The sequence below is a fragment of the Stegastes partitus genome, unplaced genomic scaffold, assembly GCF_000690725.1.
Source record: "Stegastes partitus isolate 25-593 unplaced genomic scaffold, Stegastes_partitus-1.0.2 Scaffold0, whole genome shotgun sequence".
NCBI classification, from domain to species: Eukaryota; Metazoa; Chordata; class Actinopteri; family Pomacentridae; genus Stegastes; species Stegastes partitus.
In genome coordinates, this window is record NW_007577731.1 from 2,653,249 (window position 1) to 2,679,097 (window position 25,849).

At 42.6% G+C, this 25,849-nt stretch overlaps 1 protein-coding gene across 1 annotated transcript in view; it reads left to right on the forward strand.

The window, feature by feature from the left end:
* LOC103364249 (low-density lipoprotein receptor-related protein 8) overlaps window positions 1-20,087 on the forward strand; it is a 105,383-nt gene extending 85,296 nt beyond the window's left edge. Inside the window, exons 10-18 of the mRNA XM_008291344.1 lie at window positions 789-960; window positions 4,064-4,291; window positions 7,371-7,489; window positions 8,121-8,260; window positions 12,715-12,856; window positions 13,584-13,736; window positions 16,042-16,332; window positions 17,193-17,261; window positions 19,765-20,087. Coding sequence (XP_008289566.1) covers window positions 789-960; window positions 4,064-4,291; window positions 7,371-7,489; window positions 8,121-8,260; window positions 12,715-12,856; window positions 13,584-13,736; window positions 16,042-16,332; window positions 17,193-17,261; window positions 19,765-20,087 — 1,637 coding nt within the window. The remainder of the gene's footprint in view (window positions 1-788; window positions 961-4,063; window positions 4,292-7,370; window positions 7,490-8,120; window positions 8,261-12,714; window positions 12,857-13,583; window positions 13,737-16,041; window positions 16,333-17,192; window positions 17,262-19,764) is intronic.
* The last annotated feature ends 5,762 nt before the right edge of the window (window positions 20,088-25,849 follow it).

Here is a 25,849-nt window from a genome sequence, read left to right on the forward strand (position 1 = left end):
TGTGGGTTGTTCATCTGCCCTGAGTGGACACTACTATTCTTTTAGTGTCTGTTTAGTCTGTATAGAAGTTGGCAGCTTGCTGTTTAGAGCGGATGTGAAGGCTGCTCTGATCTATAAATGCAAAGAGAAGATAATAAGGGATGTACAACTTAATGATGCATACGGACACGCTGGTCGATACGCCAACTATTCAGCTGTTTTTAATGAAGGATTATTGTCCCTGCACTCTTGTTAGGCCGGGGTATCGAGCAGCATCACGCAAGCTTGCGAAAAAAGGTGATATTTAAGTATTGACTTGTTGCATTGAAGCCTCGATGGAGGAATGTCTAAATCATTCCTCGACGTTCAGCGTGTCCAGCAGACAAACGTCTCCGTCCCTTCCCTCGTTTTGTACATTTTGAGTTTCACTATTGACATTGCAGTAGGTACGGTGGATTATTTCTTCCAGTATTTTCTATAATATTCTAAGAAATTGATCCCACAGGGGGAAAAGGTTAAACCAGTTTAAGACACTGCGCTCGCTGCTTCATTTGAAACGTATTAATGCGCCGTGTGCCGATGATCTGGGAGACTGTGTGAGCAGCTTTCTAATAAGAGCACACCGGCTTGAACCCTTCGTCTCGCCCACGACCGAACTGTCGAAGCCGATTCCTCCGCGCATTAATGAAGCCCAACTCCAACAGTGTTTTCATCCTGCTGAAGCCCCATTTATAAACTGCCGTGCACTAAAACTTTCTTTTGCTCTGTGTGCTGCTCATTCATATTTTGATTCTCTTCTCTGCACGCAGGGAAAAGCCCTTATTTACTGTTCACCAACCGGCACGAGATCCGACGCATCGACTTGGTGAAGAGGGACTACAGCCAGGTCGTGTCCACGCAGAAGAACGCCGTGGCCCTGGATCTGGATGTGGCCAACAACCGGGTCTTCTGGTGCGATCGCTTTCACCGCAAAATCTACAGGTAAGCCGAGAACAGGAAACTGAGCTCGGAGTAGACTACTAACGTCATTGTTTCAAGCTTCTTACTCAACATCACTCTTCACTTGTTTTCTTCTTCTTCTGCCTTTGTTGGTTCAGTCTTACCGTAATTCCCAGACTATGGAGGCACCTGAATATAAGCTGCACCCACATTGTAACATGAGATGTTTACACAGAAAGATTTTTTTAAAACTTTTAATTAAATACCGGTCACACACACATATACGTAAATGCTTTTTCCTGTAACACGGCTGGTTAAGAAAATAAAAACTACAGCATCCTACCAGGAAAAGTCATCGATCGCTTCGCTTCGATCTTCATCTTCCTCCTGCACTGAAACCACTAAAGTTGTCTTCTTCAGTGTCAGAATTACTTCGTCACACGCTTCCTCTGTCTCTCTGTCGTCGTCGCTCTCGACGTCACTTTGGTCTCGAGGCAAATTTGTAAAAATCCATAAATTAGCCGCATTGTTGTTTAAGCCGCAGTGTTCAAAGCGTGTGATTTATGGTACATTTCTTGGCACATTATCACCAAAAAGCTTTGATTCGGGGTCAACAATGTTTTTTTTTTTCAGGGCCGATGCTGATTATTAGTAATCAAGGAGACGATACCTGATATTTGGAACCAGTTTATTAAAATGCAAACGTTGAATGGCACAAACTCCGACGCTTACTTTAGTTTAAATTTGTTCTTTAGTGTTCATCCACCTGGACTCAAATCGTGTTGTGGGCGACTACAGACAGAGAGAGGTGGCTGTTTTATATAATCAAGAATCAGTTAAGAAAAAATGACATTACTGATAATTACAAAAATGCTAAATATGAGTCAACCACCGCTTTAGATCAGTGCAACAGAATGAAACCAGGAGCAGAGCAGTTTCCACTCAAATGTGCGAGGACGCCGTGTGAACAAAACGGAGACCTACTCATAAAACCATTGAGTGTCGCCATTGACCTTTAGTTTTAATCACAAGCCTGAGTTTAGATCAGAGGCCTCAGCAGAACATGAATGAACTCTTTTTCGTTGCTCTCCTGATCTGCTTCATCGGTACTTCACATAAGACTTTTTTTTGTGAGATGTTTTAAACTTCTATAAGTCCTACACAACTTCAGCACACTTTCAAATGTTTATCATCTTTTGTGTGTGCAGCTGAGCTTTCTGGATGTTTCAGTTTGTGAATGACTATGGATGTAAATTTAAAATATCATCATTTAAATATTTCCATGGATGAACCCTGGAACACGTGACAGCTCTTGACCCGCCACCTGTGTTTGTCAAACATCTGATTTTCAGCTGCCTTTTCCAGACGCTCGATTTGTTTAACCCGCATCTCTTTTGATGTTTTTAACATTTAATCAACTCAGCCGCTATCATTCCAGATTAATTCCACCCTTCCTATTGTTATCCGACTACGTTTTCCTCCCCAGAGTGCATCCTAATTGGAGCACTGTGTTCCTTTTATAAAATGAATGTTAAGAGAAAAAAAGAAAAAAGAAAAGAAGAAGAAGATCTCCAGGGAAGCTGAAATTGAAATTCCTGTTCGGGAGCACGGCTGCCCTGCCCTCGCCTCACACCTCTGCCGGGGCCAAATCATTAGTGAGCAGGGCGAAGCCTGAGTGAGGCCTTGTCTATTCTGATAAGTGGTCCACGGAAGAAGGACACTAACCCCCGGATGAACCTGCCCAAGGCTATCCCTCTCACACCAAACCCCATCCTGCGCTCTGCAGTGGCTTCACTCACAGCCCAGAATTACACACATCGGAATTCATCAGACGTAATGTGGAGGAGAGCAGCTCATCTCGCTGATTGTCCTGCTCGTGCATTCACCTGTTTCCACTCACACGGTTTATCGAACTGAGGTGTTCTTTGGACAAACAGACAGGCTATCAAATTGCATTGTCCTTCATTCATTCATTTATTTATTTGTGATTATTACTCATTTTATATGGAGTAGTGAGAGTGCCACATGACAAAAATAAATCAATAAAAGAATAATGAAATAAAAGTGAAAATAAAAAGAAGAATAAATAGAATTAAAAATATATATTTTGACAATATTAGTCAGAAATGAATCCATAAAAGAAGATGCTAATTAAACTAGCAACATAAAGACCAAAAGAATAGAGTAATACAAATAATAATAATTTTTGTTTATATATATTCTTGTTTTTTATTTTTTTACATTTATTTGTTTTTAAATTTTTTATTTTTAAAAATGTTTTAAATTTTAAAATTTCATGTTTTTCTTTTATTATTTTATTGTGTTTTTATCATGATTTTTTTCATTTTTATTTTTATTTCATATTTTATTTTTTTATAATGTCACTTTAAAAACAAAGGAAATATACGCAGAAAAATGTGCGCAGTAGGAATGTCATTTTTCTGCACATATTTCCTTATAATAATAAAACAATTTTTAAAAAAAAAACCTAAATAAAATAGTTAAAAATAATTTAAAATGTATTATTATTTTATTATTTTATTTATTTGTCTTTATATTTCTACTTTTATTAGCCTTTTCTTTTATGGATTTGTTTTTAATTAATATTGCCACAATATTTATTTTTTATTTTATTTTTTCTTCTTTTTTCCCACTTTTTTTCATTATTCTTTTATTGATTAGTTTTTGTCATTTGGCACGCTCACTACTCCATAATTTTACTCTGGCATATATAATAGCGGTTATTTTTCTATAGTTGGCGTCTAGTCCGTGCTAATCTGCTCTCTCGAAGGAGTCTCTGAGATGCTTTGGCTCGTGATGCAGCCGCTGAAAATCAATATTTTAAAATGATAAATCTCTGGATAGGGTGCCATGCAATGTGAAGGATGGCGCATACAGACTCATTATCACAAAATAGGGTCTGCCAGACAGTCAACATCCCTCCACTTCGCATCTGTTTTTACAGTAGCGGCTGGTTTGCGGTACATTATTCTTTATATATTCTCATCCACTAAAAAAAAATACCGCCTCCCACATCTTGCCCTTCCTTCCTCCCATTTATCTGTATTTGCATGAGTATGTTACTGAGATTTTTTTGTTTGCTCTTCGTGCCTTTTTAAATACTTTTCTGAATCTGAATCTGCAGCGCCTTCATCCACGAGGCCAGCGACCCGTCCCAGCAGGTGCTGCTGGTGGATTCGTCCCTGCAGACCCCGGTGGGCCTCGCCCTGGACTGGCTCCAGCACAACCTGTACTGGACCGACTCCGGGGACAAATCCATCTCCGTGGCCTCGGTGGACGGCACCAAGAGACGCGTCCTCATCAACACCGACCTGAGCGAGCCCCGGGCCATAGCACTGGACCCCCACCACGGGTGAGGCGTGTTTCCCTTCGCAGCAGCCGATCAATGACCTGTCGTTAGGCTACACCCAGCGCTAACGATCTAGGCGGTGGAATCGATAATCATCATCAGTAACCGGTTATCTCTTTAGTGAAAGAAACCACTGACTTGCACTTCTAATTTCGCAGAAGAAGATGCAAATTGTAGAGCCGCATGCTGTGAATTTCCATAACAATTTACAGCAAGTCAGCATAAAACGGTGTCAAACTCGGTTTATATCCTCAATATCTTTTTTTTTTCCTTGAAGATGACCTCAGATAAAGATTTAAGTGATTTCAGCCCAGAAATTGAATATACATAATCCTCTTCTGGGACCACATCGACTAAACGAGCATACAGTGAGAGAATCCAGTGTAACGAGCCTGTGACCCATTTAGCACCCTGACTCAATAGTTTTGTTTTTTTTTTAAAATTCTGTCCTAGATGATCGCTCCTAATCTGAGAAGCTGTCTGAAATCCTGCCAGCTTGTGTAGCTTTTGTATTCCGGCGATCCAAACCCAGATGAGAACAAACACGCCCCAAAAATAAAACGAACCGACGCATAAGCCTAAACCGAGTCACACACAAACACACAGACCCAATCACAGCAGCACCGCGGGACTCTAAGCTCACCCAGAATGCTCACTGCGACACCAAATAGCAGCTCTGTCTCTGGATGTCGGTAATAAACATTTACATAGAAATGACTAAACCGTTGTGTGTTTTGCTGCTTTGATTGCTGACTGTTATCGCCCAATAACCATCCAAACTGTACCCGTAACAGCTTTCGAATTCGGTGGTTTAAGAACTCCACAAATCACCGCTACCCAGGGCGCAACTTGGGATGGTTTTCATTTAGCAGAGTATTTACCGATGACGTGAATGATCACAGAGAGACTGTTAAAGTTAACGCACGACTACTAATTATGAAATAATGACCCGTCTATCGTCACACACAAGGGAGAAGGAGCTAATAGACGTATTTTTAAACCGTAATCACATCACATAAAGCAGTAAACTTGTCAAAGAGGGTCTTGAAAAAGCTCAATTTGGTCATTTTTTCAAAACAAACTCTATGTAATGTGATGTAATGGAAAAGTGCAGTACTGTAGCTGCTCAGTAACAACGCACTGATCCCAGAAAAATATACCAATCCATGCAGAAGGTGACTGGGACGAGGTGTTGGGAACATTTGTGTGACAGATGAGACTATTACTGCTGCTCCTGCTACTCGCGTTGTGGTTTTGTGGCGCTGAACGGACGGCTTCCCGACTGCACTCGACACGGATCTCTGTTTCCTACAGCGTTGGTTGTTTCAGGAATCTCTCCTCCTTCTCTCGTGTCCTTCAGAAAAGCAGTTCCACCGATTTTACAGCCAGTTTTTTTTCCTCCAGACATCAAATCACAGACGCCACTATAACGTCGCCTGTGCTGGAAAATCCTCTTTCTGACATCTCCCCTGGCCTATTTCTGCAGTCCTAAATATAAATGTACTGCAACTGATTGCATATTGCTTTGGTAGTTTCTAGCAGCTCTTTACATTTTGCCAGTGCAAGAATTCTGATGCAGCTCTTGTGATGGATACCAAAGAACGCTGTGTTGTGTCTGCAAAGCATCCCACTTACGTCTAATGAAAGGGCCGGACACAGTGATTGTCTGACAGGTGATGTTAGTGCAGCATAAAACAAATTACCTCCCTCAACAATGTCAGCACGCTGAAAACTGCACACACTAAAAAAAGGGCATTGTTGGGACAACTTCAATCAATTGCTTCAACTGGTAACATGCAACTGAATTTGGTTTATCCAAATAAAGTTAGCAAGTGATGGACTGGTTTGGGTTCAGTGTGCTTAAATCAGTTGATTCCTGTCAAATGAACTGTTTAGGGACACTTTTAAGGCAGATTAGCTTCAAGTTTTTCCAACTTAAGTATTTGCTTTGCCCAAACATAAAATGTAAAACATGATTTCAATTTTCAATTCAGTTTTATTTGTATAGCGCATATTTACAACAACAAGTCATCTCAGAAACACCCAACAATCCAAAACATTTGGATTTCCTATTAGCTTCTGCAGTCCGCAAACAGTGGGAAGGAACCGAAAACCCCCGCGGTGGAAAAAAAACCTCCTACAGAATCAGGCTCAGGGAGGGACGGCCATCTGCCTCGACCGATTGGGTGGGTGTGGGATGAATTATATAATTTAGTGTACAGTAAAACAAGTTGTTAGAAGTTATTGTCCTTTTGTTCGTGGATGTTAAATGCATTCGCCAAAATTGTAAAAGTAGTTTAAAGGGACAAAATACCATTTCAAGTTAATAGAATCCACAAAAGTAAGATCCAAGCAGCGATGGTCGGGTCCTTGTCGTACGATTGTCGGCCTTCGTGCACGTTGGGATTGAGTAGAAACGCGCTCAGGTCCAGCGTGTCAAGTTTCGGGCAGATCGGAGCACGTGCGGCCTACTTACAAGCCACTTCCTGTTTAGTGGCGAGCCACGGCGGCGTACGTGGTGGAAACGCACTCTGGCTGACACTGGGAGCACGCGTGTAAATTTTGAGGCCGATCGATCGTGGCACGCACAGGCCAGTTACACAGCATGTCTCGTTTTATGGCGTTTTATGACGTTTTGGCCAAATTCCGTTGGCCGTCATTTCCATGCCGTCACACTTTTACAGACTGTTTTAATAACTTTTAATCACCACCTTCTGTAGTTTGTGCTGGCCAAATTTCAGGTGTGTACGACCTCGGCTGTAGGAGACAGATTTTGAAAATGGCCGAAAATGACCGAAAATCGCCAAAATTCTCACCGTGTTTTTTTCAAAATGGTGGCATCCTGTTGGGTTTGGGGCTGCAATCACCAAAGTAGAAAGATGAAGGAGATTTATTTAAAGCAGCCTGTTTCTCTCTATAAAGCAATAAAGTACAGTCGTGACATTACTGTGCAAATGTCTTGAAATGGGCACAGTACAAATACAATTGAGTGCAACACTTGTATGCCGATGATGGTATTGTTTATATGTGTTTTTTGTTAAAGCTCCAACTGCATAATAACACAACACCGTCTTTGTTCCAGCTTCATGTACTGGTCAGACTGGGGCACACGAGCCAAGATAGAGAAGGCCGGTATGAATGGAGTGGACCGACAGGTGCTGGTGGCTGATAACATTGAATGGCCCAACGGCATCACTCTAGGTGAGAGGAAAGCCCGACGTCGTAAATGCACTCACTGGACACTTCATTAGGCAAACAAGGGACATCTGAGACAATGCAACAGCTCTGCAAGAGACAATTTCAAATGTAATGCAGTGTCACAGTACACTGGAACATAAATGAGATTAAACATGTAGAGGTTTTGTAAATAAGACTTCACAGCTTTTGTATTGATTGCATTGGATTTCACAGATGTGCTAGGTGAGTGTATTTTTATATTACACGGTGCTTTATGGTGCACTTTACATGGCATTTGTTGGATATAAATGTGTTTAAATCACGGTCCTTGAAAGGGAGCTAATGCACTCAATGAGCACGTTGCAGGTAAAGGTCAAAAGTAATAGAAATAGCGTGGGAACTGTTTAATGGTAGTGGCAAGAAAGAGTTTAACAAAATCATCACGGTTGCTTTGAGATGATATTTGAAGCGTTTCAGAAGTTATAGATCGACGCAGTAAAACTTGCAGCGGTGTGATGGTGAGAATCTGACATTTTAAAAAGCAATCAATATCACCTAAAGGGATTTGCTGGTCAGAGTGCAGGAGTGCTTACCGCGAAGACAATCAATGTCTGCTCGACTTGAGAAAGTCCTGTCTACATGTGTGCATCCTCAGATGTGGCCAACAGGCGCCTGTACTGGGTGGATTCGAAGCTGCACCTCATAGCCAGCGTGGATCTGAACGGGGCTCACCGCCGGACCCACATGTCGTCCGCCGAGAGACTGGGACACCCCTACGCTCTGGCTGTCTTTGAGGTTTGTTGTGTTCTTTGTGTGGCTTCACAGATTTATCTCAGTCTCACATATTGTGACACTCGGCGATCGATTTTCAGGGATTTTGGGACAGCCGTCTATGGTTTCATCCCGCCTCCCACATCTCATCATATCTACATCTCTCTCATTAGCCTCTCAGGGCCCTGCAGACTGACTGGGAGTTTGAACGTAATGACTGTTGAATTCAATTTATTGCACGCTCAGTTGGTGGATGTCCTTATGTATGCTCTGTTTGTTTTCCCTTGAGGGACCGACTGGCTGAGCATACTAAACAGAAACAGCTATAGGGACTGGAGAGCAGTCTAAAGCAACACATACACTTATGCTTTTGGTCATCAGCCAGCTTTCCAGTGTGTGTGTGTGTGTGTGTGTGTGTGTGTGTGTTATGTCAGGCCCTTCAGAGAACCTAAATCTGGTTCGGTGCCAAACAGTCCTGCAAATCTGCTGCCGTGTGGTTTTGAAAATGAGCATGTTCGTCGCTGTGTGAAAGCCTGCCTCTGCTTGCAAACTCTGGTATCCCAGTTGTTGTCACTACTGCAGCTTTGGGGCCAGCCAGTTTACAATCACCCTAGTGGCCTACTCCTCAGTGGGATTTCTCTCAGGGGAAAATGTTCTCAGTGGGACCAGAGGTAGAGAGTTCAGATTTACAAGCATGGATTTTTGAAAATACCCACTTGAATTTGAATTGTATATGTGAATTGTTCCAAGTGGTCTTTTGAGCCAGAAAAAGGTTGAAACAGTGCAAAGGTGTCGCAGCTCTACATTTATCATCGAACAATGTAAAAAGCAGAGCTGGAATTGCTTGAATTAACTACGTATTTTACTCAAATACAAGTGTTATTGGCAAAATGCACTTGGAAGCACATTATGTGAAATGACTGAGTTTAGAATTGGAGTAAAATAAAATGCATAGTGCATAAAATAGTAAAACAAGTAGCTTAAAAGTAGAGTGTGATGGACCAAAAATTGAGATGAAATGACAACAAATATGTTTAAAGGAGAGAAGGTGAGGCCTTTAAGTCTAAGAACACCAAACCTGCCATCAAGCATGGCTGTGGCAGTATCATGCTCTGGGGCTGGTAAGTAAATGGAAAAATAAAGAAGGAGGATTACCTCCACTTTCTTGAGAAAAAAACTTAAATTATCAGCCAAAACGTTGACTCTTAGTAACACTGCAAAAAAGGGGAGCCCAAATAGAAGATGTAAACACTAAATTTGAGAAGAAAATGACTTCAAACTAATGAAATATCTGTCCATGCAACAAGTACATTTTATAAGATTTTTAATGTTCAATTTAAGATTGTACTGTAAAATCAAGGACTAAAAATGAGTAAATAACTTTTAAAGCAAGCCAAATTATCTATCGTGTCTAAAAATAAGTTTTTAAGTCTTGGCAAGTAGGCGTAGGTGTTCCAACACGACAAAGACCCCAAACACACATCACAAAAGTGGTAAAGAAATGACTAAATCAGGCTAGATTTAGGGTTTAGCCAACTTAGTTTAACTGAAGATTTCTGTCAAGAACTCAGTAGCTTGTGGATGGCTATCAAAAGCAAATAACTGCGGTGAAAATGGCCAAGGACCATTTAATCAAATACTAGCATTACTGTATGTATATTTTTGACGCAGCAGATTTCATCACATTTCTTGAAGACTTGTAATAAATCTAAGAAACAACCAAAATGCATAATTGTTCTTTTGTGAAAGAGATGCATGGGTTTCAATGACTCCATCCCTGAAAATTAAGAGTTAAAGGAGTCATTAGAAGCTCTAGACTGCCATGATATACACATAAACTTTACAAAACCCCTTTCCATTGTCTCACTGTTTCAGCATTTAAAAATGAAAACTCCAACATAGCGGCTCAAAGCCCAACCCTGAAGATGTTCTCCTGTTCTCTGTTGGTCCACCCTGAGCCAGCGCTGTAGTGTAACTCAGAGATGAGGATAAATGCCCTCTGGTGTAATACATAATCGATCCGGGACTTCTCTGATCTCTGTCCTGTTGTGACTACAAGGTGACCTTCTCGTTCAGCATGTTGGACATACACCAGCGCCAGTGTTATTGAGTGGGGCTTGTTGTCTTGTGCATCACATTACCATCTCTTTCTGACTCAGTGACTGACTCAACACAAACACACACACACACATGCGTGAGGCGAGGCTTATTGTCCTGGCGCTTGCTGGAGATTAGACTAGTTTCTAAGGCAACTGTGGAGGGGGAAAAAAAGAAAGAAAGAAAAAGTCAATTCCTGTCTAAAACTGCCTTTTTTTTTTTTAAACTGTTGAAGGGAGTAAGGAAACAAAAAATCAATTAATAAACACCAAGCATTAAAATTTCCTCTGAGCTGCCATATTTTGACCCAAATAAGATGTTTGAATCATTTAAGGCCTAATGCTGCGATAAACTGAGATGATGCCAGACGCCTGAAACCTTCAGAAATAAGAAAATCAAATAATAGATTACATCTTCTTCTATAAATAGGCATCGCTCCTGCTCTTTCCTATTGCACTGCTGCTCCAATTGAATAAAAGCCTCTTATTTACTTGATGCATTCATCCTCTCATGATATTTGAATTAAAAACCAAATTAACTCGCTTTCTCGTCAGCAAAAAAAAAAAACGACTTGTGTGTCAACAAATATTTCTAAGTTCATGTTTCTCTTCTGGATCCTATTTATCTCTTTATTTCGCTCCCTGGAAATAAATTAGACTTGAATCCCAGCCAAGTATTGACAACATTCAGCCTTTCCTCTCGGCTCGGCTCTGCTTTCTCCTCCGTTCTATCCCTTTGTTTCTTTTCAGTCGTCTAAACACATGCTGTAATTCAGTTGCTCATCTGTTTCATTCACCCATTTTCTGTCACTCGCAGTTTCTTTTTAACAGTAAAAGAAGTTTAATTTAAGTACATTATTTACTCACGCAAAGGGGGTTTGACAACGTTTACTACGCCCCACATATTGAAACCTGCAGTTTGCCAAACAGCCAGTAGAGGGCGACTCCTCTGGTTGCAACTCTGTAGAAGTCTATACGTAAATGACTCTACTTCTCACTTGAGTTATTAGCTCAGTAAACATTTTCCAAATCAGTTTATGGTCTTAACCAGAAGTGCAAAGTCTCCTTCAATACAACATGATGTTCATTTAGTAAATTATGGAGCCAGTTAGAGAATAATAGATGACAAAGTAGGATATGTTTTACGGCGTTCTTGTCTTGTGATTGACAAGTCGCCGCTGTCCTCAAGTCCTCATTCAGATCTTGTTATGTCCACGTTGTGAGTCCTAGTTATGAGTTTCCAAAGACCAAGATGGCCACGTCCAAATGCCAGCCTCAAGGCTTCAAAACAACCGTCCTCAAACCAATAGGTGACGTCACGGAGGATACATCCGGCTTTTACACGCAGTCTGTGATCAAAACCACAAATGTCAAGGAGACGCTCGAGAAAAAGTCAGCGGATAACCAAAGTGGAAATCATAAATGTCAATGAATGAAAGGTTTATGTGAGTCTATCAGCTGTATGTCAAGATATTTCTGAGTGAAAACCTGATGCTAGAGAGAAGGAAGGTCAACGGTTAGCTGTCATCTGCACAAACCAGATAAACAATGTAAGTCTTTGTTTAAATTTCTGTGCCTAATTTAATGTTGACATATTTGGGATAACAGACAGCTCACGTCACCATCCTTCAGCTACGTCACTAGCATGGCTAAAAATAAGTCCAGGTGAACACATGCTAAGTACATCATCGCCATTGTTGTCATCACCAAAGTTGAAAAAATAATCAAATTTCTACAAGTTACAAGGTTAGAAATACGAGGTGTGTCAGAAACGTTCCAGGACTGGTGTCATAAAAGATATATTTCAAACCCAAACTACCAGTTTTCCCCTTCAGATGATCAACCAGCACGTCTACACAGAGATCCTGCGGCGTTTGCTTCGTTCAGAGAAGAGGCAGAGTTGTGGCAGGACCAGTCGTGGCTGCTTCACCATGACAACCTGCTCACAACGCCCTGAGCATCCCACAGCTCCTGGCTGAGAAGAACATCTCTGTGCTGGAGCAACCTCCCTACTCACCCCACCTGGCTCTGTGGGATTGTTTCCTCTTCTCCAAGCTCAAGGGGGTCATCAAGGGGACCCGTTTAGAAGACGTGGACGACATCAAGATGGCTGTGATGACGAAGAATCCTTCCAGGAGTGCATGGCAGCGTGGCAGAGAAGGCTGGGGAAGTGTGAGACTCCAGGGGGATTAGTTTGTAGTTTGGATTTGAAATCTATCTTTTGTGACACCAGTCCTGAAACTTTTCCGACACACTTCGTATTACTATTGTGTCCTTCATACCACTGGAGCTGCCAATATGTGCTGTTGGGTTCAAGCCCCACTCAACCCGGGCTCGCTCCACGCTTGACTCATGTTCTGATGTTTCCCTCCTTGGTCTCAGGATCGTATCTACTGGACAGACAGAGACAGGGCGGCAGTCTTCATGGCCAACAGGCTGACCGGTCAGGACGTCCATGCTCTGGCCGAGAACCTCAACGACCCCCATGACATCGTCGTCTTCCACCAGCTCCGACAGCCGCAAGGTGAGTTTCCAGATAACGTTCGACTCGGCATGTGTCTGTAACACTGGCTTCCTCCCGTCGCTGAGATCGTGTGAACTGAGTTGCACCTCTGTGACCAAGTTTCTTCAGCGTGTCCGTGTCAACATGAATAAATGATGGCGAGGCTTGCGACTGCGCCGGAGTGATCAAAGCACCGGGAGCAGCGGTACATTCACACATCTGTCAAAGACCTGCCTCCCAACCCAGTTCTCTGTGACGGGACAATCCGGTTTTGAACAGTTAATCATGTGTTTCCTTTCTTGTGTGTCGGTTTCTATATCTGTCGCTGTCTGTTTTCATTCCTGCCATCCAATGCATATTCCATGCTTATTTATATTTTATCTTTCACTCTATTTCATCACTGTCTTTCCAATTTGATCTTCCTCGTCACTCCTGCTTTGTTGGGAAGCAAGACTTTGGGATGAACTCGGTTGGAGTTGTACCTGGCAGAGCAGCACAGAAACTGCTTAATATTTACCGCAAGTTTCTGCATGTTGCCAGGTTTTATTCTTAGTATTCTTTGCTTACACAAAGTAATGAGCTTTGTTTAAAGGGAATTCGGCTGCGCTCACAGTGGGGAACCATAAAGAACGGCAACTACTTCTGTGTCTCAGTGGCTCTGCGCTGTCTCCTTACATTGAATGAATGATAATCTTGTTTATAAAACCATAACTATGTGATTCTCAGAGGCTCCGTCTTTTCTCTCCAGGCCCTGACAGCTGTAATCTGGGCAGCGTGGCCAATGGAGGTTGTGAGTACTTGTGTCTTAAGGCTCCACAGATCACCGAACACTCGCCCAAATACACCTGCGCCTGCCCCGACGGACAGGACCTGGGGCCTGATATGAGGGGCTGCGTGCCAGGTGAGGCCGATAATGAGCTGTAATCGAGAGCATTTAATGATCAATAACTCCTCGAGGGATTTGTCGGGCTCGGTGCTTACTGTGTGGATAATCAGATTCTGCTTCACATAAGCGAGGCTGCTGCTGCTGGACGGTTTACAGTAAAACCAATGAAATAAAAGAAAGAAAATGCAAAATCAAGAAAGGATTAATACAAATTAATGAAAAATACTAGATTCAGGGTTATTTTGGAAAATCATGCTTAAAAATGTATGACTTGGTGATGTTATTTGTCTTCTTTGGTGAATTATTACCAAACATGAGCATATTATTCACATTTAATGAGGAAGAGGAGTTTAAAATAATAAAAACATTTGTTGTCGTTGTTGGTTGTTGCCCTAAACGGCTGCTGTTCTAAAGTTACTGTGTTTTTGCTGCAAAGGTGAAAGACTGCACACAATAAATCAACAAATAAATATTTCATTTGTTGTGGGTAATAATTAATAATGAATTATTAAACACGCTCTTTCCTCCAACGTGGTAAATGAAACTGTAACTAAGAACGATAGTTGCTAAGCAACACATGCAAAGAGCGGATACAGAAACATGCACCACGGTAACGCCAAACAACACAACGCGGTGGTACAGATGTGCAGCTCCGTATAGCTTGTAATGCATCACATGGCTTAAATAAGCTGCGTATTAGTCTGTATATGCAATTAAACGCAAGTGTTTTGAATAAAAGGAGCTTTATAAAGTATGTTCTGCAGCCAGTAAAGGAAACAAATTATGTGACGGTCATATAAGTGGTAAATGTTGATTTTTTTCTTAACTCAATGATGTTTTAGTATGTTTTATTATGAATGGAACAGCAGATTCCATTTTGTACATTAACTGTGCAGTTGCAGTAGAATCACATATACGTAAAGGCCCTGGGAATTTATTTCTCCGAGCTTCTAATTATGTACACACGACAAATTTCTTTACTTGTGTTGCATTTAAATCATAAAGTGATGGCAGCTGTGGGACGCCGGCTCTCTTCCAGTCAGCTGGGATTAACTCACACCCACACAAGCCCACAGATTCTTTATTATTTTTGTACTGTAACTACGAATAACTGATATTTTTTAATTTTATTTTATAGAATTTAACTTGGACGATTACTTTAGTCATATTTAACAATACGTTGACTGAAGTGATCCTCAATAACCGTCAAATAAAATAAATTAAGTCAATTAAAAAGCAGAAAAAATAAAACTGTTAAAGCAAATGTAATCAGAATCTGCGCATGATAAATTACACGAGTTCTCATTAGTACTTTACACCTAATTGAAATTAGATCTAAACCGAAAAAGCCAGCAAGTAAAAATATGTTCTTATACTATATGCATATATATTATATGTCCTATACATAGCAGCAATGTCCCGCTCAAGTTTATTTTTGTGCTTTTGATTCGAACCTAATCCTTTAGTATGTTGCATCTGCCAACACCCAAAACAATCTTCCTAAATAGTAAACTGTTCAAGTATTGTAGATTTATTGTAGTACCTGGTTGTACCACCAGGGGGATCCTCTGACTGTAGCGACCCAAGGAGGCGTGCATTTCCGTGCTGGGAAGCAGAAAGCGTAGCGGGAGTTTAGCTAGTAAAGCGGCACCGTGATAAAGACGTCTATGACTTCGGGGCGAGTGTTAGATGAAGCTGGGGTAAACACAGTCAGCATTTTAAACTTAAGTTGAACGTCTTGTGACAACAGATGTAATCAAAGAATCGGGTATCCCGTTACTAATCGGTTACAGATATCTGTGGGCTCGATCCTTATCTTAGGCTAAAATAAAGTAAGGTATACATTTGGGAAGCACGATATATCGGCGACCACATCGGTATCGGCCGATAGTGTTTTTCCCATATATCGGTATCGGTCTGATGAACACATTTAGCTGATGTGAAAAACCAATGATTGTCACCTTCGTCTCTACGTTTGATATGGCTGCTATTTCACAGATGTTTTTACTTAAATAATCCTGGACTTAAATATGTTAAAATATGTTTTACTTTTGTAATAGAGAAGACTGTGTGGTCTAATCTGGGCTTCTTTTGAATAGTTTTCTCACAGTGTTTACTTATACTAATTTTTCGGTGTGAACAAAAATTGAATATCGACATCGGTGGTATCGGTTATCGTGATATCAGAAATCTTAATATCTGTATCAGCCAGAAGTTTTAATATCGTGCGTCACAAGTATACATATATAGTGGTTTGAAACCACACTTTCACAATAACTCAGTTTCTTGAGCTTACTATCTGCTCTAACTTTCCTCGCAGGAGCACCAAGAAACGACATGGCGGCGACATCCTCACCTCCCACCGGATTCACACCAGGCACCAGAGCGACCGTCGCTGGAGACTTCCCTCTCCCCTCGGTGGGAGTGTCGCAGGCGGATGCCATCCCCCACTTGACCACGGCTCCCTCCGGATCCCCCGAGCCCCTCACCCCCCTCAGCACACTCAAGCCTCTGTCCTCACAGGAGTCCAAGGCGCTGGGCTCCCACTCCACGGCCACGGCTATGGTCATCTCCACCACACCTGCCGGGGACAGCAGCGTCTCACAACACTGTAAGTCGGTTATGAGTTAAAAATAGGCTGTAACAGTGATGGAAATACTGTCATTTAGAGCTCTGAGGAACTGGTATGTGTGTTGTAGTCAAAGTCCTACATTCAGGTTTCAACACATATCACTTGAATAGCTCCAACCCTGCGTTATTTAAATCTGCCATAAGTCCTCTGCGTGGTTTTGGAAAGGGCAGAGTGGCCCGACTGGATGTTAGTGAGAAATCAGCATTGCTCTGATAAAGCGCCACTTTCACCTGAGAGGCCTCATCTCCTGCCAAGTACCACCATCCTATGGTTCCGCTCGCACTCATAATGTAGCTAACAACCTCACCCTCGCCGTAATGATGACATTAAAGTGAGGTATCTACAAGCCCCAACAACCACAGTCAACCGACTTTAATAGGAGAGATGGATGGTCCCCCGTCACCTTGAAGGTGTCGTCATTCCCTCCATAAATTGTGCTGTGTGTGGGCAGGAGTGCGTCGGAGTGCTGCGCAATCGCATAGATAAGCGTGTTAGTATGTTGTATGCAAATGAGCGTAGACGTGACATTGGAGCCTAATGGAGCCTGGGTAGATGGAGTGCAGAAGGTCAGGGGTGCCGTGAAGGTCAGATTGTGGCAAATACCATCATCTTTCCCTCCCACTTTCAATTTCACCTTCTTCCTCTTTCTCACCGCGTCTCTTTGCAAAACACTCACGGCCGTGCACGCATGATCACGCCGCCTCTCTGTTTTATCTCCCCTCTCCTCCACTCACCCTTTCCTGACTGCCCTGCTTATCTTTCACCCTTTTCCTCACTTTTTTTTTCTTTTTCTCACTTTCTCACTCGTTTCTTGACTTTCTCTCTCTCTCTCTCCTCAGCCGGAGGCGAGCACTTCCTCCTGGGAGAGAACCTGACGGTGGCCGTTCTAGGAGTGGTCATCCCCATCGGTAAGCTTCCTGCAGCTTCCTTGTCTGTATTTGTCTGTCCACAATGACGGTCTGCAGGGCAGCGTATCTGTTCGTGGTCCATTCCCACCGAGCCTGCTGTGACAGGATGAGAGAAGCCTCGCCCGCAGGTCCACCTGGCGTCGGTTTCTCAGGAGTCATTTTGTGTGCGTCTGACATCGCTGCCACGCTGCATTGTTCACTTCACACGACGTTGTTGTGTTGGGTTCTGCTACAGCAAGAACTCCTTGTCAGCAGACCTTTTGTGCGTAGTTAGCCTGCCTTAGTGCAGTAAGATCGATTGGTTCATGTAAATCAGGAAGAAAAGAAAAAAAGGTCAATCTTTTCATGCTTACAGTCGTCACCGTGGTGGCAGATTTACAGCCCCACAGTCTGTTTAGTTTCATTATTAACCTCCTTGATTTCAGACAAAAGTAAACAAAATCAGCTTCTCATTTTCTACCATTTTTGGCAGGTACACAGCAAGACAAAGTGTTTCTGCCAGGTTTTATTGTAGCTGAAGCTACCTAGCTAATTAAGCGAACATTATCTCCACGAATTTGGCTGAAACGCGGAAATAATTCAGCGCGTTCACATATTATAGATGTACAAGATGTCGTCCTAATAGGCTGAGGCTAAATTCTCCAGGAAGAAAGTCAGCATGTTGGCTACGCTGTAAAAATAAGTAGTAGCAGCAGTATTGTGGTAGCTGGGAGGCCAAATTCATAAAGATACACTATTTTCTAGCCTTAATTTTCCATGATGTTGTGCATTTTTTGGTTTTCTAATGTTAGTAAAGGATACTTACACATGTAAAAACAATAAATCACCCGTTTATAGATATTTATCTATTATCTATACATACATTTACCTTCATATCTAGAGAGAGAGATGTAATGGTGAATGATTTATATGAATTAAAAACTATATTTTGAGAGACAATAATCCTTATAGATAATATATACTAATCAAAACACATTTATTCAGCTTTTTTTTTGTGAAAATTTGTGAAATTATATAAGATATTTCTAATTTATCAAAGAAATCTATGAAAAATTACAGAACCGATACTTGTTTTTTTAATCCTGTCTAATTTTTGAAATATATTTACAGTGTTAGACTTGGATTTGACAGTGTCATCTCTTAAAGAAGCCACTTTTAGATGATAGAAAGTTAATCGTTATTGAGGTTTTTTGACATTATCTTCTGTTTGACATCTATATTCACGTATTTTTTTCTTTATTTTTTCATAGTTTTACATATTTCAAAAGTGTGGGGGGGAAATTTGTAAACGAAAACAGAAAAATACTGTAAAATTGCTTTTTTTTTTGTAGTTGATGACGCATGTAGAAGCAGCTTTGTTCTTCCTTTTGTTTCAGTGTTGAGCCGCTATTTTAAGAATGACAATGAAAAATGACCCTTATTTAACAGCTTGATTCACTGTGTTTGTTCTCACTTTTATTGTAAAACGAGAAAAAGCTTTTAGGACGAAGAATAAGGTGTTTAGCAAATACAACATTATCTCAGTTGCGGGGGTTGCCAGAGCGTAAAATCACCCAAATTCAATAACCAGGAGGACAGAGCTGCTAATTAAGGCCAAACTCTGAGAGCGCCCATGCTTCACCCACTGGGAAATACGAGTATATGTGATAGAACAGATCTCTTTTTGAATCTAACCCTGGATGTAATGTGGTAATGACGAGCTGTTTGGTATTCCAGGTGCTGCTCACTTGCTCCTGGGTGTAGTTGGCTAGTTAGTGGAACCTTGTGTAGCGGTCTTATTAGACCAGATAAACCCAAAGTTTAATCCGTGCGGTGCACTACTGAGTGAGTTTCTGATTTTCAAAAGGCTAGAAAAAGAAAAAGAAAATCTCCCTTTGAAGAGCGGTTGAGTAAAGTTAACTAAAGAATATTTTCTTTTGAGCGAACCAGCCGCTGTTCTGCTTCGACACCCGCTGGTTATGAAAAATACAAAAGGCTGCAGTGAAACAAATACCAAAAGATAAAACCGAAGCGAATGATCCCTGCCGCCGTGAGTCAGCCAATTAGTTCAGGTGGCCTGTTTTCATTATATTCTTAATCAGGTGAACATGCAGTAAACAGAGAAAAGATGCCAGGAGAGGCTTTTTGTTGTAATTTGATGAAGCAAAAATGAGATTGCAAATGATTGTTCAAGGCCAGATTTGCTGAGATGAGTTGCCAAGAGCCGGTGTGATAAAGTGGTAGTTCAGGATAGTGTTTCCTAACCCGGTTCTGTGTGCAGCTGATCTACAGCTGGTTGGTGTAATGACCCAACTCTGACCCACACACAACCTCTGTATCGCTGCCTCCCCTCCACCCCCTGCCCTCTCTGTCCTCTGCATGCCTGTTGCTCCTCTCTGTGCCTGTCATCTCATTGCCATGGACTCGTTCTGCCTCGTTAACGCTACCCCCTCCCCCCCTACCTTCCCCATGTTCCCCCCCGCCGCTGTGTGTTAAACGCATGCAGTTCCTATCGTTGCCACAGTGGTGTTCGGCCTGGTCTGCGCCGGAGTCTACCTGGTGTGGCGCAACTGGCGGCGCAACTCCACCAAGAGCATGAACTTCGACAACCCCGTCTACCGCAAAACCACCGGCGAGGGCGAGGAGGACGAGATCCACATCGGGCGGACCGACGCCATGGGCCACCACGCCCACCACCACCCGTACCCGCAGGGCGTGGGCATGGGGGTGGTCGGGGCCGGGGGCGGCACCTGCCCGCAGTTCATCGCCCTGCCGCTCGGGGGCAGCATGCCGGACCCGGGGACTCACTGGTACACGGAGCAGCCGATGCTCTCCACCGCCAAGTGACCCGACAAGGGGGGGGCGACTTCCTCCGGAGAAGATGGCCGCTCAGGCACAACGCACACACAGCGAGGTCAGAGGTGACTTTTTGGACCGAGTGTTCTGAAGGGACGAACGACATATCACCGAGTGTTACATGCAGCCATTCACAGCCATGTCCTATGCCAGTTTCCATTTGAACAACAGCAATTCTTAAAACAAAAAAATACAACAAAAAAAACTGTTTCATACCTTTTTCTGTGCTGGAGATGGATCGATTTTTTATCTCCGGTAAACACTGAGAAATACTTACAGAATTATTAACGTGTGCTAATGTGCTCCTGACCTTCACCTAAGCTGGACGATGGAGTTGGACCGGTTCCTCTTACGAGTCTTTTGCGTTGATAACGGAGTGAGGTGTGTGCTGTGTGTCTTATATTTTGTGATGGGGCTAGTGAGAGATTGTGCTTCGTCCTTGATGTGTTAATTTAGGGTTTTTCTGTTATTCCTGGTGGGCCGCGGAGCTCTGGGGAGGAGCCCTGGAAGTGGGACAGCCCCGTGCGTTGATGGGACAATCTGTACAGATTCATGTTAGAATCAATCACAAATGTCATTACCGGAGTGTGCAGCCAACATAATTTGTTTATTTTTTATTTCATATCGAGCTTTCTCTCTGATTCAGAGGCGAGTCTTTCAGGTTGCGGTTGTTGTTCGACCTTCTGAGTTTTTAGGAAAGTGCAGCAAAGAGAAAAAATTGGAGTCGTACAGCGTTTAGTCAGACAGGATGTGAGGTTAAAGAGAGGCGGGCTCGTTGGAAGTTAAATGGTTCGAGAAAAGCAATAGGCTGCCGCTTTCATGAGGTTGACAAAACTCCAGAGTGTTTATAATTTCATTTGATCACCTGCTTCTGACTGTGACAAATGCACACACGAATACACAAGAGGGGTAGGAGGGGGCAAAAAAACATGCCCCGCTGTTCTCCAGAGGACGGAGACCTACCGAAAACACAAACAGCATGCATAATCGCTCGCCGACTGACAATGCAGCCATTCATTGTTGCAGGCATGAGACACACACACACACACACACTCACACACACACACGTTGCACGCGCACACACACACTGGATTCCTGCCGTCCTCCTCCCGAGATGCCCCGATACGCGAGCAGACAGTTTGGGTCGGTCGCCACATGGGAGGGAACAGTCGGCGGCGAGAAAAGATCCGTCATGTGATCCCGTCAGTGAACACGTTTCATGCTGGTTTAAGCCCCATCGTTTATCCTTAAAGGTGTGTGTGTGTGTGTGAGTGTGTGTTCATTAATATGCATGTGTGCTAATGTTCATCCCACAGCCATATTTGAACTGTTTTGTATGCTCTTTGTTGCACAACCCTCTTAGAATGCCTTCTGTATTGTGTACTGCATGGACGAGTTGTGTGGAAACGCGGGTACGTAAGCGTGTGTTTGTGTGTGTGTGTGTGTGTGTGTGTGTGTGACACTGGAAAAGCTCTGAGGGTGCTTTTTGATTCATTGGTTTGTAAATATGTTTTCATAAAGGTTTTGATAATGTATTATATAATTATGTAAAAGACGAGCTGTACATAAGATTTTAGATAAAGTGTGGACAGGTATATTAATTTATTTGTACAAAGGAGAGCACTGCATTCCCTGATTGTAAGAAATTATCCACCAAAGTGGTTTGTGTTGTTTCTTGCTGTGCATCATTTAGCATCCTTTCTGTGCGCGACCCCCTTCTTTCTTTCACATAATACATGGACCACCCCCCCCAAAAAACAAGACACCCACACCTTTGTTTCCCCGCCTCGGTGTTAATGAGATGATTTTGTTTATTTGTGCCTTTTTGTTTACTTTTTTTTTCATTTTGCTCTTTCATGAATCAGACAGGGATCAGCCAACTACTGTACATGCAACGATGAACTGTATTAAGACCAAACTGGTTCCACTTTTTTGATTTTCTGTAATGGATTACTTTTGAATATCTCTATATATTGATATATAAAAATCCGACTGAAAATTTCCTCAGTCTGTGCTGTTTCATTTCCTGGTCAAATGTCACACGTGGGAGGGCGCTTCAGGGAAGTTCTCACCCAAAAACATCCCCGTGTTGGTTCTTATTTTTCAACACGGTCTACCGATGTTCAGGTTTCACCCTCTGGTCTCTTTGTGGAAGACGTGAGCCTCCAGATACTCCTCAGCAGCATGCAGGAAACAAAAATAAGTCAGACGATGCAGGTTGGGAGAGTGAAATGCACTAGGCAACAGTTCAAAGCCACATTTGGCTGCTTCTTCCACGCTGGCTGTGTGGACGGATGCATTGTCCTGCAGCAACAGCTTACCTCCTCTTCCTCTTCTTTTTTAAATTCCTTAACCATTTGAGTTTTTGTGGATATAAGACTATATGGTGCACAGTTTTTCCCCAAAATGGGAGTTACCGTAAATTCTGGACTATAAGCTGCTACTTTTTCCACACGCTTTGAGCACAGCGGCTTAAGTAACGATACGGCTAATTTATGGATTTTTACGATTTTTGAGAATTTGCCTCGAGACCAAAGTGACGTTGAGAGCGACGATGAAAGAGAGGAAGTGTGTGACGGAGTAATTCTGAGGCTGTTCGGTTCCGACACTGAAGACTTGAAGTGGTTTTAGCGGCAGGAGGAAGATGAAGATAGCGATCAATGACTTTTCCTGGTAGGCTGCTGTAGTTTTTATTTTCTTATCCAGCTGTGTTACAGGAAAAAAGCATTCATGGTACGTATTTGTGGACACCTGGGGCTTATAGACAAGTGCAGCCTATATATGTACAAAATTAGTTTTCTTTTTAAAGCCAGTGGATGCGGCTTATATTCAGGTGCGCCCAATAGTTCAGAATTTACGGTACGTCTCTTTCTTCCTGGTGAGGTGAAGAACCTTTTGCAGTAGCATGTGTATGAGATCACAAACCTGCTATGCAAAGAGAAAAAAATGTGTATTTGTTTATGGGTGCTTTATTTTAATTATGGGTTCTTTTCTCACACTATGCATTACTGCAGCGTCTTTTCTCCCCCTTGACGCGCTGTTTTTGCTCCCGTGAGGTAACGTCGGTTAACCCAACGTCTGCGATTGCATGCGGAGAGACGGCGACAGCAGAAGCAGCTCTTGTAAGCAAACAGTGGCGCTCGGTAAGAAAGCTCTTTGTTTGACGGCGTGCCAAACTAGCTGCCTTGGCAGACGTTACGCAAATGCAGCAAGGTGTTGAGGCAGGTAGGGAGCAGTGTTTTCTGTGAGAGATAATCCTTTGGTGTCGGCTTTGTGCTTTGTAAGTTTGCAGACCTTTTAGTTGCACAAAAAACGCCCCAAAACATAAAATGCTTTTAGGCTCTTTTAAACAAGACAGTGTAAATACTCAGCGGATTTAATTTAAAGTTGCACTCGTAGATATCAGAGACTAAACGATGGGTCAGATGATGGTGTGCAATATGAAAGGTTTTGCTCACAGTGACAACACAGAGAATGATTCATTGACCCCGTTAAGTCCCCTCAGCTCTGTGAAACTTTAAAGCCCGCTTTGGCTCGTTTTGCCCGTCTGGCTCGAATTCATTGTTTGATTCGGTCCCACTGCGCCCTTTTTCCAGATGCTGCGGGCAGATGTTACCGGAGAAGACGCTCTGATAGTCTGAATGCGTGCACCCTGCCGAACACCAAATGGCAGGCTAAGTTGGCAACCAGCCAATGAATATTTATAAGTGTTTTAGCAGCTAAAGACCCTGATACTCCCCCTGGGTTGTGGTCAGAGAGTCAAGAAAAACATCTACACTTTCTTGACGTCGATGGCAAACATCAAGAGGTCAAGGAAAGGTGTAGACATAGAAGAAGGTAAAAGAATCCACAAGCAAAAGCATCAAGTTTTTGTTGTTGATATTGATCTGCCAACGAAGGTGCGTCTCTTTAAAGGCGGCTGCCATATGGATCTGTGAGATATCATTGTCTCCTTTCTTTTGGTATAGAATGACCCAGTGTGTCCTTCGCTTAAGGAGATGAGAAAGGAAGCATTAAAGCACCGTTTCCTTGGCGTCTATCGAATTCGACCAGCTTTTATCATGGCTGCCACTTCAGACACTTCCAGGTCATTTCACTCACAAAAAAGACTATTCAACCGTAAACCTGGAGTTAGTCAAGATCGAGTTAAAAGTGTGTTTGAATAACCTGAAAGACATGAAATGAATACGAGCTCCAGTGCTGCCTGTCTGCTGCCAGTTACATCAACAACAGAATGACTGACTTTCAGTTTGCTTTGGAAAATATTCCAACTCATTGACTTTTTCTGCACTTTTCCGTGTTGTAAATTTAATTTTAAAAGAATAAAATTCGCATTTTTTTCCTATCAATTTACACTGTTTGACTCATAATGACCAAATCAGCATATGTAGTCAGAAATATTTGTCTTAAATCTCAGAAACCTTTAATTCAGTACTTTGTTGGCAGCAGCTGCAGCCTTCTTGGGTCTCTATAAGCTCTGCAAACCTGCATTTTGGCAGTTCGTCTCAGTCTTCCTGGCAAGATCCCGTCAAGCTAAATTTATCATACTAAAGTGTGAAAAAAGTGAAGGCGCGAGAACACTCTCTGAGGCGACTGTAACCACTAAATCCCGCGTTGAAATTATCTCCAGGCGATCTGACTGAGAACTTGCAGCTCAGGCCGAGAAGAAAGAAGAAAGATTTGTGATGTTTTCTTTCTGTCTTTTCCTTTTCTGTGACTCGTTAACATTCAGCGCATGTGGCGACGGCGAAATGTGCAGAAATATCTGTTTTCCGTTTGATAACACGAGCTCGTGTTACCCGCTACACATTGCTGTTCGTACCGGTGGCTGCGTGTATCCCCCACGCTGATGTGTTTTGCATTCACCCAGTGGCAAAGTGATTCATCAGCAGACAGAAAAACAGTAGTAGATAAATCCAGTCCATTATCATTATTAAACCGGAGCAGGGCAAAAGCCTTCAGTCTCCTTGTCGTACCACAGCCCATTAGGATATTATGCAATAAGTATTTTTTTATTAGTCTGCCGGTGCCTGAAGCAGACAAAAGAGGTGACACAGATGTTCACTGCTGCACAAAGGCTGACAGGAACACCTTTGTTCATTGTGGCATGAAGGCCTGTTTTGGGTGGGGGAGGGTTGTTTTGCACCTATACATCGGTGGAACGTGCACACGCTGTTCTAAACGTGGTCGACTCTGTAGGTCACCAAACATATAGGTCATCTGTTCAAAACACTGCTTTATTTGATAGGGCGTTTCTATACTGGCTTCATTACTGCGTCTCCGTGCTTTTATCTTCATCTTTCTCTCGTTCTGAGGATGTATATTTGCTCAGGGTCATTACAGCAGGACGGTCAGACGGCTCGGCATGAAGAAGGAATCCTCCGGGGAAATGCAATCGCTTTGCTCTGTCAGACAGAAATTCAGCATCTTTCCCGTGTCTGTGCTTCAATCCTTTTTTTTTTTGTCTTATCTCACAAACATAATCTTAAATCCTCACAGCAAAAACCAAAGCTCTGCCCCATACTGGTCTCTGAGGAGGGGGGGTTTGGGGGAACAAAGGCCACTCAAACAAATCTGCTTTCACGACTGACTGGACCATCCTGGGCGCTGTGCAGCTGGAGTGCAGGTGAATCTCATTTGTGTCCTCTCTCACAGTGGAATTAGCACAAATCGGTGGGTGTCATGTCTATAATTGTCTGTCACACTTGAAAGGGATTAGATGTAATCCCTCGGATATGCCCGTTTTAGAATTC